The 12113-nt window shown below is 40.9% G+C and overlaps 1 protein-coding gene across 1 annotated transcript; it reads left to right on the top strand.

Moving 5' to 3' along the window:
• Nucleotides 1–1290: 1290 nt before the first annotated feature.
• On the top strand, nucleotides 1291–3800 carry LOC308609479 (melanoma-associated antigen B5-like; the record flags this gene model as incomplete). The annotated part of the gene is given in 5 exon segments (XM_081223127.1): nucleotides 1291–1345; nucleotides 2755–3446; nucleotides 3450–3479; nucleotides 3481–3742; nucleotides 3745–3800. Coding segments are annotated over 5 exon segments (1095 nt in total).
• Nucleotides 3801–12113: the final 8313 nt, after the last annotated feature.

The raw sequence follows: 12113 nt of genomic DNA, 5'->3' as shown, positions 1-12113 counted from the left end.
AGAGCTCGCTCCGTTCAAAGGGCATTTTAATTAGGTTATTTTGGGTGTAATTTGGCCAACTCTAAGGGAGGGCTCAAATTTTAGTGGCAATGGTATGAATGAAATGAGGGGTGGTTTGGATGAAAAGGCACCTGGGAGGGAAGTTGTTGGTCCTTGAGACAAATGAACTCCTAGTTGCATCCATCTGGAGAAGATGACCCCATACCAATATTAAAACAAATGCTCTAATAGGGAAATACTACTTAGTTTTACTCGCGTGGCATTTTGGCTGATGTGGATTTCTATATTGTTTGGAGTTGCATATTCTCTAATGTAGGCTGGAAATAAAATTCTGTGAAGGAAGTTTGTTATCATTTGGGGTCAAAATCATCTTAGTAATAATTGCCATTCATTGAAAGTCCCAAACTTTCTCTCAAACTGCCAGGTGGTTTACATACATATGCATGCCTGTGGTTCTACACTATAGACTTTTTCAGACTCATTTTGCAGATAAAGAAGTTGGAATATTCTCAAATTCAAGGCTGGTAAGTGACAGGAGCTGGACTGGACCCTGGCTCTGAATCCCTCTAGAGCCCACGCTGTGCCACTCCTCCCAGGCTGAGGCCGACCTTGGGTCACTTCATTTTTCTGCTCACTAGTCCAAAATGTATTTCAGGTGTTAAAAAGCAGGACTTCATACCCCAAACATGGTTTTGGAATAAAAAGCTCCAGGAATAAGTAATAAAAATATGAAAATAAAAGTGAGGTACAAATAAGGAAAGAAAGAGATAGCATTTGGTGACAATATGACTATCTATGAAGGAAATGTCAGTAAACCTCAAAAGATCAGGGGCTCACACAATCATTTAATTCAGCCCTTTCCCTGTAGAAAGTAAATCTATTAGAATTGAGGTTATATAAGGCTATATCTGGCCAGTGAAGAGAAGGAAGAGATCAGTGTGTTTTCTCTGAGAGCACAACACCTGTGCTGGGGCCATTGCTTGGCTGCAGCTTCCCATCTCACAGCACTCCTGGGGCTCAACCTATTCTCTGCAAGAGTTGTTGTAGGGAGATCAATGAAGAGTGTGCAAGGATGTGGCATTTCCCAAGAAGCCTTCCATAGAAGAGAGAGGAGTCAAGGTGAAGACTGATGAATGAGGACTGAGGAGACAAAAACCACATAATAACTGAAGTCACAGAGAGACTGGCCTGTGTCTGCTCTCAGACTTAGAAGGCCAAGGCAGGGCTGCCAGGCTGAGCATCCCCTCACTTATTTTCAGGGTTTAGAGGAACCTAAGAGCTCTGGTCTAAATGGGTGACTTTAAGTTGAAAGAAAGAGGAAACTTGGGGCCCTTCAGAAGTCAAGGTGAGGAACCTGAATGAGGACTGAGGGCACACCCCTACCCTGAACAGAGAGAGCCCCAAGGAGCCTGAATCCTGATGTCAACCCTGGAAGGGCACAGGTAGGAGTAGCCTCACGTGGCATTCCCAGACTTTGCCTCTCTGGCACCTCAGGGAGTGAGGACCTTAGTCTGAGGAGAGGGTCCTTAGGTAAACAAAGGAAGGAGTCCCAAGCCCTGCCAGGAGTCAAGGTGAGGACCCCGAGTGAGGACTTCAGGAAACCTCTGCCTTTAGACTGTGAGAGAACCCCACAGAACCATGCCCTTCCTGGTAGCCCTGGGATACCTGGGCTTTGTTGACATGATGTGACATATTTCCTCCTATGGTGTCACAAGGGGGTGAGGGACACGGTCTAAGGGGTATGGCCTAGGGCCAGCAGTGGGATGACTTCCAGGTTTTTCCAGAGACCAGGTGAATACCCTGAGGACTAAGGGAACCACATACCCCATAACCATAGAATTCATTCCTTACCCTCAGCCTCAGAAGACCAAGGACAGGTATGGTCAGATGAGGAGAATCTCACTTTCTCCTAGGGGTTTCAGGGTGGTGCTGGCCTTACTATAAGGGGCAGGCCTAAGGGTAAGGGAGGGTGGAATTCCAGGCCATGACAGAGGTCAAAGCAAGGACTGAGGGATCATCTATCACCAAATAGAAGTGATAAGGAATCCAGCCCTGCTCCTTGTTACAACCCTTGAGGATCCAGGGCAGAGCTATCAAGCTGAAGCTCCACCAACACTTATTTATATCAGGTCTATGGGAGGTGAAATCCTTAGTTTGAAGGTGTAGCCACCATTCAGTGAAAGGGGTGGGGATATCAGGCCCTATGTGTAGCCAAATTAAGGACCCTTAATGAGGACTGAGGACTCCAGAGGCCAGGACAGAAAACTCCCCACTGAGCAGTCAGTACTGGGGGCACCTGGACAGGGCTGATAAGCTGAGGACCCCCTTCATTTCTTTCTCATAGATCCCAGGGAGGTTTGTGATGTCAACCTCAGAACAGCAGAGAGAATGAGTCCCATGACCTGCCACCAGTTGAATGACGGTCTTGAATGTGACATAACAGACTCCTCAATGTAGAAGACCACCAGCCCCTGCTGTCGCCCCAGCATGCCTGAGGCAGGGGTGGCAGGATGCAGCCTAAAGATCACTCTAATTTCCTTCAACAGGTTTCCCAAGTGACAGGCTGATTAGGAGAACAGGAGCCCTATGGGTTTGTAGAGCAGTGCCCTCAAGGAAAACTACAAATGTAGCCCACCTTATAACCAAGGTGGTAGTTCCCTGCTGAAGCTGCACTCTCTCTCAACCTTCCTCATCCAGTGGACCCTTATCCCCTGCTCTTCTACTCACACTCCTGACCATTGTCCCTGAGCACAGTCATCCTGCCTCGGGGCCAGAAGAGTAAGCTCCGCACCAGTGAGAAACGCCACCAGGCCCAAGATGATTCCCAGAGTCACAGGAGAGTTCAGGCCACTGCAGTAAGAGAAGAACCCCCCTCCTCCTCTTCTCCTGTTTTGGAAGATAATCCCCAGAGTTCATCAGCTACTGGGTCAAACAGCACTTCTCAGGGGTCTTCAAAAGCCCCAGCTACTACCATCACTTCTTCAAGTACTTTTGACACAAGGTCTGATGAAGATGGTAACAGTCAAGATGAGGAACATCCATGTTCCTCTGATGTCTCACCTTCTACTGAGAGCACATACATTGATACTCTAACTAGTCAGATGGATTTGTTGAAGTTCCTTCTGTACAAATATAAAAGGAAGCAGCCCATTATGAAGGAAGACATGCTGAAGACTGTCAACCAAAAGTACCAAGACCCATTTGCTGAGATTCTCAAGAAAGCCTCTGAACGCACTGAGGCTGTCTCTGCAGTAGACTTGAACGAAGTTGACTCGACCATCCACTCATATGACCTTGTCAGCAAGCTGAAACTCCCCAACGATGGGAGGGTGCGTGCTGGTAGGGGGTTACCGAAGACCGGTCTCTTGATGACAGTCTTGGGTGTGATCTTCATGAAGGGCAACTGTGCCACTGAGGAAGACATCTGGAAATTCCTGAATATGATGTGAGTAGATGCTGGGAAGAAGCACTTCATCTACAAGGGAGCCCAGCAAGCTCATCACCAAAGATTTAGTGAGGCTGAAGTACCTGGAGTACCGCCAGGTGCCCAACAGTGATCCCCCGCGCTATGAGTTCCTGTGGGGCCCAAAAGCCCATGCTGAAACCAGCAGAATGAAAATCGTGGAATTTTTGGCGAAGGTCAGCAATATGGTTCCCAGTGCCTTCTCATCACGATATGAAGAAGCTTTTCAAGATGAGGAAGAGAGAGATCGAGCCAAGATTGCAGCCAGGCCTGGAAATACTGTCACTTCCAGGCATGTTTCATGGCCACGTCCGGCAGCTTCTCCCACCCTTACTGAAGTCTGAGACTTTTTAAAAATCATCCAGATAAGAAAATTTGACATCACAATAGGGATTTTTGTTGAAATGGGAAAGAATCCCACAATAAAATTGTTGGCATAATGGAATGAAAAAATAAAAAATAATTTAAAAGAAAACATGATAAACCTAGATTTTTCTTAATCCTTTCAGTCTTCTGTTTTGTAAAATTAAATGATTTATACCTCAATATGCTTAACTTATTAAAGAAGGTAGGAGGTATTACATCTTAACAAGTTAGACCTCTTACTCACTTTCTTTTTTTTTTTTTTTTTTTTTTTGCAGTACGCGGGCCTCTCACTGTTGTGGCCTCTCCCGTTGTGGAGCACAGGCTCCGGATGCGCAGGCTCAGCGGCCATGGCTCACGGGCCCAGCCGCTCCGCGGCATATGGGATCCTCCCGGACCGGGGCACGAACCCGTGTCCCCTGCATCGGCAGGCGGACTCTCAACCACTGCGCCACCAGGGAGGCCCCTCACTTTCTTTTTTATTTCCCAAACGTCAGCTGAGCATCTGCTCTTTAAAAGGCTCTGTGCTAGTACTGGCAATGCTAAGATAAAGACCCAGCCTATGCCCATACAACTTTAGAAGCAAGGAGCTGCAGTCATACAAGATGTTGAGATGCCCTCTATGACTTAGGGGAAAGTAAAAGGATACTCCAGAAAGAAATCTCTACCTGGGTCAGTGTATTGATTTGTTAGGGCTTCCACAACAAAATACCACAGAATGGGTGGCTTAAACAACCGAAATTTATTTTCTCACGGTTCTGGAGGCTGGAAGTCCAAGATGAGGGTTGGTTTCCTCTGAGGCCTCTCTCCTCAGCTGGCAGATGGCCACCCTCTTCACTTGGCTGTCCCTTTGTGTGCATATATCCCTGGTCTCTCCTTTTGTGTCCTAATCTCTTCTTACAAAGACACCAGTCAGATTGGGTTATGGCCCACCCTAATGGCCTCATTGTAACTTAACCAGCTCTATTTAAAGACCTTATCTCCAACTACAGGCGCATTCTGAGGTACTGGGGTTTATGCCTTCAACATGAATTTTGGGGGGGACACAATTCAGCCCCTAACAGACAGAAATCTAAGGTGTCTTTGCTCTTATCTCAATGCAGGAGAATACAGTGCACAGACAGGTATTCTATGCACGTTGTCTCCAGGGAGACAATTTCTGAGAAATAAGGGTTAACTGCCTTGAGGTATGTCAGGGAGGAGGAAATTCCCCCACTACCCCTTTGAGTTCTTGTGGTTAGACTAATAAAGTTGACACAAGACAGATTAACAGGAGAAAAAGAAAGAAACTGTAATTCATGTGCACAGAGCTGTCATAGAAATGGGACTTAAGAAGTAGCCAAAGCAGGCAGCTTTTATACTTTTTAGACAAGAAACAATAAACTTGTGAGGAATGGACAGGACAAATAAACTTACATTTTGGGTAATTCCTTCAATTAGTAAGGAATCTAAACAGAGTTTGGGCTTGGGGTAGTGAATTAAAGAAGTAACAAGGTTTGTTTATACAGGCTTCTCTGCCTGAATTCCCTATTTCTGGCTATAAGGGTATCCTTCTACCTCCAGCTGCAGGGAGTGCATCTTTCACATGAGAGATTTACTTCCTGCTTTCAGGGAGACGGAAAGGAGGGTCGGAGTGCCCCTCCTGCACTGGCTGTTTCTTAAATAACTTTAATTCAAAATAATCAATATGCCACGGTGGTATATTTGGGGGCAGCCTGCCCTAAGCCTCAACAGTTCGCTCCTCTGAAACTTCCCTGGAAGTTTCACATATTAAGAGCTGAACTGGTCACTGTGGAGACGGAGAATGGGTTAGTAGAGTCCTCCATTTCATTGAACCAGTTTCTTAGTTCTGAGAACAGTTCAGTTCAGTTAAATTGTTGTATCTCATTTCAGGAGGCAGTGATGCAGATGGGCTCCCAAAGCTAGGTCTATGGTGCAAGCAATATCAGGTATTTAATAAGAGGCATTTCTATGGAAACAAAAGAAAAACAAAGGTTAATGATTGGAGCTGGTTATAAACCAGTTTCTGAGCCCAGGGGGCAGTCAGTCAAGAAGATTTGTAGGTGTCAGGTTCGAAGCATCTACTGCAGTTTGAAATGTCTCTGATGATGTCACTGGGTGTTCAGGTTAACTTTCTGAGTGGCTCATACAGCAACTGGCATGAAGACTGTTTAAATATGAGCTGTTGTGGCAATTTCTCTGAGGTTTATATCAAGTCGTCTCGCTTCAGTGTGCAGGGCCTCAGGAAAAGAACAGTTTTAGTTCTCAATGATTCAAGTCAAAAGGATGGGAGAGGGGAGCAGGTCAAGTTGGCAGAGGAGTAGGACACAGAGCTCACCTTCTCCCCACAGATACATCAAAAGAGTGAGAGAAAACAGGAAATGTTAGAGAGTTGCAGCCAGATATTGGAGGAAACTAGAAAAATCCAGGATCCAGTCCAGTTTACAGGTAAATGACAAAACTTCAAGGAAAAGGAATAGCACTAGAATCTAATATCCACGAGTGCGTAGTATAGTTTCTATTGAAACAATTTTTCTCTCTAAAATCTCCCTCATCTCTACCAAAGAAGGCAAAATTAAGACTAATTTGTTTGCAAAATAAGCCTAGATTCAATAGACTTGGCCTGATTATTTATGTTAAGTCCAGCAAGAATAGCAATTGGCCATATAGGCCCTTTTAAATCTGCTTTGCTGGAAATTTTCATAAGGAGTCTCCAGAGTGAAATTTTAATAGCTTCTCAAGGCCAGGAAGCCACACCGAAGACTTGTCGTCAGAGTTCCTTTTATACCTAGAGATTTGGGTGAATTCCTCTCTTCCTGAAGTCCCCCAAATATCCCGAGGCTCCTGTGCCTGCCAGGAAGTGGCCTTCCTTACTCACCTGGTAAGGCTGCTGGGAAGCTGCTGGGAACCCTGTCAGCAAGGTCCTAGGCTGTTTTTTCAAGGGGCTTTATGGTTTTATAAAGTCGACCTTAGCTCCTTCAAGCTATCTGGTCATATCTGAGTCTACATGGATCTCTGTCAAATATGACATTCCAATCAAAGTCTTGGTAATATAACCAATGTTTCCAATTGTGTCCTGCTATAAGAACAGATTCTTATTCAATTATGCATATAACTATTTTGCCAAGAAAATAAGAATACTCACTGAGACTTTCTGAATTCTGCAGTGATCAGGTAGGGACAAAAAGATAAATGTTTAAATTCTACTTACAAAGGTATAATTTATCAAATTGCTGTTAAGTATTAAAAAAATTTCCTTATATCTGGAAAATGAAAGATTTTTAAAAATCAGTAATATTTTAGACAAAAAAATCATGAAAATTATAATCATATTCATCAATTCATTCGGTCCCATGTTAATTCTTGTTCTGCTTGAGTCCAGTTCTTCCATTAGTTCTATCAATCTTCCCTGAAGATTGTGGGTGATAGGGACAGTGATAATTTCAAGAAGTTTGCAAGGTTTTTGTTAAGGCTTGTATGATTTGCCCAGGGAAATCTGTGCCTTGATCACTGGATATTATAAAAGGTATACCCCAAGTGGAGAACACATTTTCTAAACAGTTTATCTGCCACTGTGAGGGAATCAGATTTGCAGCAAGGGAAGGCTTCAACCCATCCAGGAAATATACATACAATAACAAGAATGTTTTGATGACTCATACTAAGTGGCAAATAAATGAAGTCCAGTTGCAGGTGTTCACAGGGTCCAGCGAAAGGAGGTCTTCAGGCCTCTGGGGACAAAAATCTTTTTTTTTTTTTTTTTTTTTTTTCTTCCCAGGGTTATGGACCTGCCAGGTCAGACATTGCTGGTAAACTTTTCGCACAATTTTATAGAAATCTTCCTACTCATGTCTATTTATAATTTAAGTTATCTTAAATGGGGGGGGGGTTGCCAGAAAGCTGGGAGGAACCAAGGGGCCATCTTGGGTTTCTCATAGCCCCAGCTATTTATATTATAGCTATTGTTTACCCATGTAATTTGTCCAATTCAGGGGCAGACTGGTGCTATGTTAAACGGACATCAGGATGGCAAAAGTCTGGCGATTAAGGGTCAATTTTTTGGCAGAAGCAAAATGGACTTCATCCACACGTGCCACAATCTTTACAGATTCTTTTTTTGTTGCTGCCTGTGCATAAAAGTCAGCTTCAGTGTTTCCGTGACACTTGGGTTTAGTCCTTTTCGTGTGAGCTTCAATTTTGGTGACAGACAACATTTTATGCCAGGACATATAAGACTTCCAGTAATTTCGCATAATTTCTGGAACACTTATAATACATATCTATACAGACACAACATAAAAAAAGGCTTAACGTTACTTCTTATTTGACAATGCTTCCCATGTAATTTAACATAACAAATACTCCTAATTAGTTTAATATCTCTCTTTTTATAAGGAGAGAGAACAAATCTTTGAGATATTTCAGGGGCCCTCTGAAATAACTCATATCTCAAAGTTAGTTCTAAGTCAAAAAGACTTCATATAGAATTTGATTTGGGGGAATCTTGTCAAAAATATCAAAGAGGCTTTAAAACACTTAGTCAAATAGGTCACTGTGAAACAATGCTTATTTATCCATGTAACCAAAGTAACAATTAAAGACTTCATAGGCAAATATAGAAGGTTATATGGTTCTGAGCAAAATTTCACTCTTTTAACACCCAGAGGACTAGGTTTACTTAAGCAGTCAAAGACCCGATAAAGATAAGACAAGACACTATATATATTTTTTGGTCAGATTCCTTCAAGGTAAAGAAAAACCTTTCATAATCTCTTCTTATCAAGAGCAGACCAATAGAAAAAAAACAAAAAAACCAAAAAACCTTTGTCCTTTTAACAGAGATAAAACCAAATTCCAATTTTGTACCAGTTTACTTTTGATACTTAAGCTCATTTACTTAATTAAATTGATTCCAATCTTATTTAGTCCTGACCACACATAAAATTCCTTTCCAAAGATTCCTTTTTTCACAAAACTTACGATTTTCTATGTCCATTTTAGTTTGTGCCTTGTTTTCTTTCCCATTTAGAAATAGCCAGCCTTACGGAAAATCACTTTCTTTTTCCGTAACAAAAACATCTCCATACCCTATAACTTTTCTTACCCCAAAACACATCCTATTTCTATTGCTGTATCTGGTAGCTTTAACCAATATATTAATTAGAATTCTTAATCCTTTGAAATCTTAATTTTTTAGTGAAAATAAAGAAGTAAACAATTCTGAACTGTATTAACATTTTGTGGCTTGGCAAACTTAAAAATACATTTTATAATTTCTAGGAATATATGTTACTTTATAGAATAATCTTTCAATAAAGCATAAGGTACATTTATTAATAAACCCAAACATACTTAGTCTCTGTAGTAAGAGGTAAAAAATATGCAAACTTAGACTTGTTCAGCAGTTAATGTTTTAGTATTTCATCTTATTTGGAAATGACTAGACATTCAATGAATTCTCACCATTTAATTTAACTTAGCAAAACTCTAAGAGTGTAAATTACCAAAGAGATTTAGGAAACTATTTAGGTAGACATACCACAAAACAATTATTGTTAAAAAGTTCACCTAAGCACTCTTATCTCACTTACACCTATTTAATTCTTTTGTTCTTGAATAATCATACTTAGATTACTCATGAAAATTTCATGAATCATTAAAGCATTTAGTCATTATCCTAAGGTCTTTTGTCTGTTTTGTGTGTTTTCAGACAAACGTTGCAACAGAGACATAGCTAGTAAACCCAGTAGAACAAAAAGTTGTTTTTCTGCATTATATTTTATGCTAGCTCTGAAGATATACCCGTATTAATTAAATCAACAAGCTTAAAATTAGCTTTTACAATATTTACTAAAGATTATTCTAGATCATGTGAACTTGAAAAACATTTGGGTTAGTTTTTGTTATATTTTTAACAATTTTTATATAAGTACTAGTTTGTTTAAGCCAATTAAATAGAGCTCTTTTACAAATAACGATTTTGGCAACATAATCTGGAGGCAGAAAGAGACCATATTTTTAAAGGAGACATATAGACAGACAAAACCAGAGATCTCATAGTTTTCATTTTAAAACTTTAGTCACGAATCAGGTACAATACAAAACTCACTAGTTTATAAATAACAGTTAGAATTCATTAAGTGTACTCATTCAGATGGTTAAAGTCTTTCTTTATTTGTGGAGAGAGTTTTAAGATCTGTATTTGCCCCTAACAAGCGATTTTAAGGAGACTGTTCAGGCAAGAGAGTCTTTTAGCAGTTTGTGTTTGAAGAGGTCCCTTTCCTTTTTTTTCTTCTTCTTCTTCTTTTAAGTTCTACAGACTGAGCTAATCCAGACTCATAACTTTAAGGGGCAGGGAAGGAAATGTAAGTTTTGTCCTAGGGAGTTTTGGAGTATATTTGTCTATTATCATAAGTCTTTGAGTAATCACTATTAATTTTTTTCTTAACTAAAGGACAATTTTACTCTAATATCCTGATGGTTTATAATATCTACAAGCATTTTAAGAGGGATGAGGGCGAGGCCTTGGGACGGGTAAAGTTAGGTGCGCTTTGACTTGCTTCTAGAATTGTATTTCTGATTTTATATAGATTTACAAGACAAAGACCGTTGTTTCTATTAGCCGTTGAATATTGGACTCCAGCTGATCTGTTCCCGGATTATTTGTAGGAGGTCCTGGAAAACTACTGAGGAAACAGGGTGATTTTTAAGAGCGGAATTTATGTTGGACTTTTGTTTTAATTTTAATTTCTTTCATCATAGTAAGGAATTTCTTAATATTCATTATAATTTTTTTCCTTTCAATTGGATCCTCCCATAAGTACCAATATGAGAGATGTTTATGGTGAGAGCTCTCACAAAATTTTTTCCTTTTAAATACAGGCAATTTATTTATTTATTTATTTTTCTTGTTTTTTACTGGGGTATAGTTGTTTTACAATGTTGTGTTACTTTCTACTGTACAGTGGAGTTCCCTGTGCTATACAGCAGGTTCTCATTAGTTATCTATTTTATACATAGTAGTGTATATATGTCAATTCCAATCTCCCAATTCATTCCACCCCAATTTCCCCCCTTGATGTCCATACATTTGTTCCCTATGTCTATGTCTCTCTTTTTGCCTTGCAAACCGGTTCATATGTGAATACAGCCAATTTAAAGGGTCCATCATCTGGCCATTGGCAAGTAGGATCTTATATTAATTTCAAACATCAACTCAAACCAATAAGCATTTTTTTTTTACTGCTTCACCAAAAATGCAAGAGACATATCACAAGAGATTACTTAGCCCTCACAAGATCCAGAAAGTTCATTCCCAGAGTTAGTCTAAAAAAGTAAAAGCCCTTTGTTGCTACAGGTGGTACAAATGGTATAGTGAAAACAATCTCTCTAGTGTCCCACAAAAATGAAGGGCACTCCAGCCATAAACCCATTAATTTATGGCACCAGGCAGGCACTACTGGAATGGGGCTTTTCCAGTACTAACAAGCAATAAAAGTTGAGATGACAAATGCCCCTTATGGGCCAGGACCCCTTATGACAAACTCCTCTGAGAGCTGGCACAACCAGACAATGAGAGTGCTGGTAACTTCATGACTTGGAACCCCAGTCTATTCAACTAGCCACCAGATACACCCCAGTAAATGCACCTTCTGGATGACAGACCAGAGAGAATATTCTCACTGGACAAAAAGCCAGGCTCTCAAGACACAAAAGAAGACGGAAGGTAAAACCTCATCTCGTTTTTACATAGAGGAACCACAGCAAAGTTTGTCTAAATAGACGCGGGTCTGGTGACAGCTGTTAACAATCTGTGAGGCTGGCTTGAACAGCAGGCTTGTAGGGTCTATGCCTACCGTACTGCCCTATGGTTTTCTCCTTATGATAAATGACACAACAGACAGACACAAAGTAAAACAGTGACCGTGTTTGAGAAGAATAGAATCCTAAAGTTTCCCTAAGTCTGAGGAACTAGCTACACAAATATTTTCTCCTGCTAACCTAAATTTAGAGAGAAGAAAAGGGACTCTCACTACTTTCCCTTCCATCAGACCTTGAAGGCAGCAATCTGGGAGGCTGACATGGTAAGAAATCTTACCTTCTGCGGCCTTTATCACATGTCCCAGGATCTCTCAGCTGCAGCAGCCTCAGGATGGGAAGCCTCCTGCCTGGCTTGCCAACTGTCAGGGAGGGGGAAATTTACCCCTCTACACCTCTTGAGTTCTTGTGGTTGGACTAATAACAAAATTGACACAAGACAGATTAACAGGAGAAAAAGAAACAAATT

The sequence above is a fragment of the Mesoplodon bidens genome (assembly GCF_964165515.1).
Source record: "Mesoplodon bidens genome assembly, chromosome: X".
NCBI lineage: Eukaryota > Metazoa > Chordata > Mammalia > Artiodactyla > Ziphiidae > Mesoplodon > Mesoplodon bidens.
The sequence above is the reverse complement of the archived record's forward strand: the minus strand, read 5'-3'. Positions and strand labels throughout refer to the sequence as shown.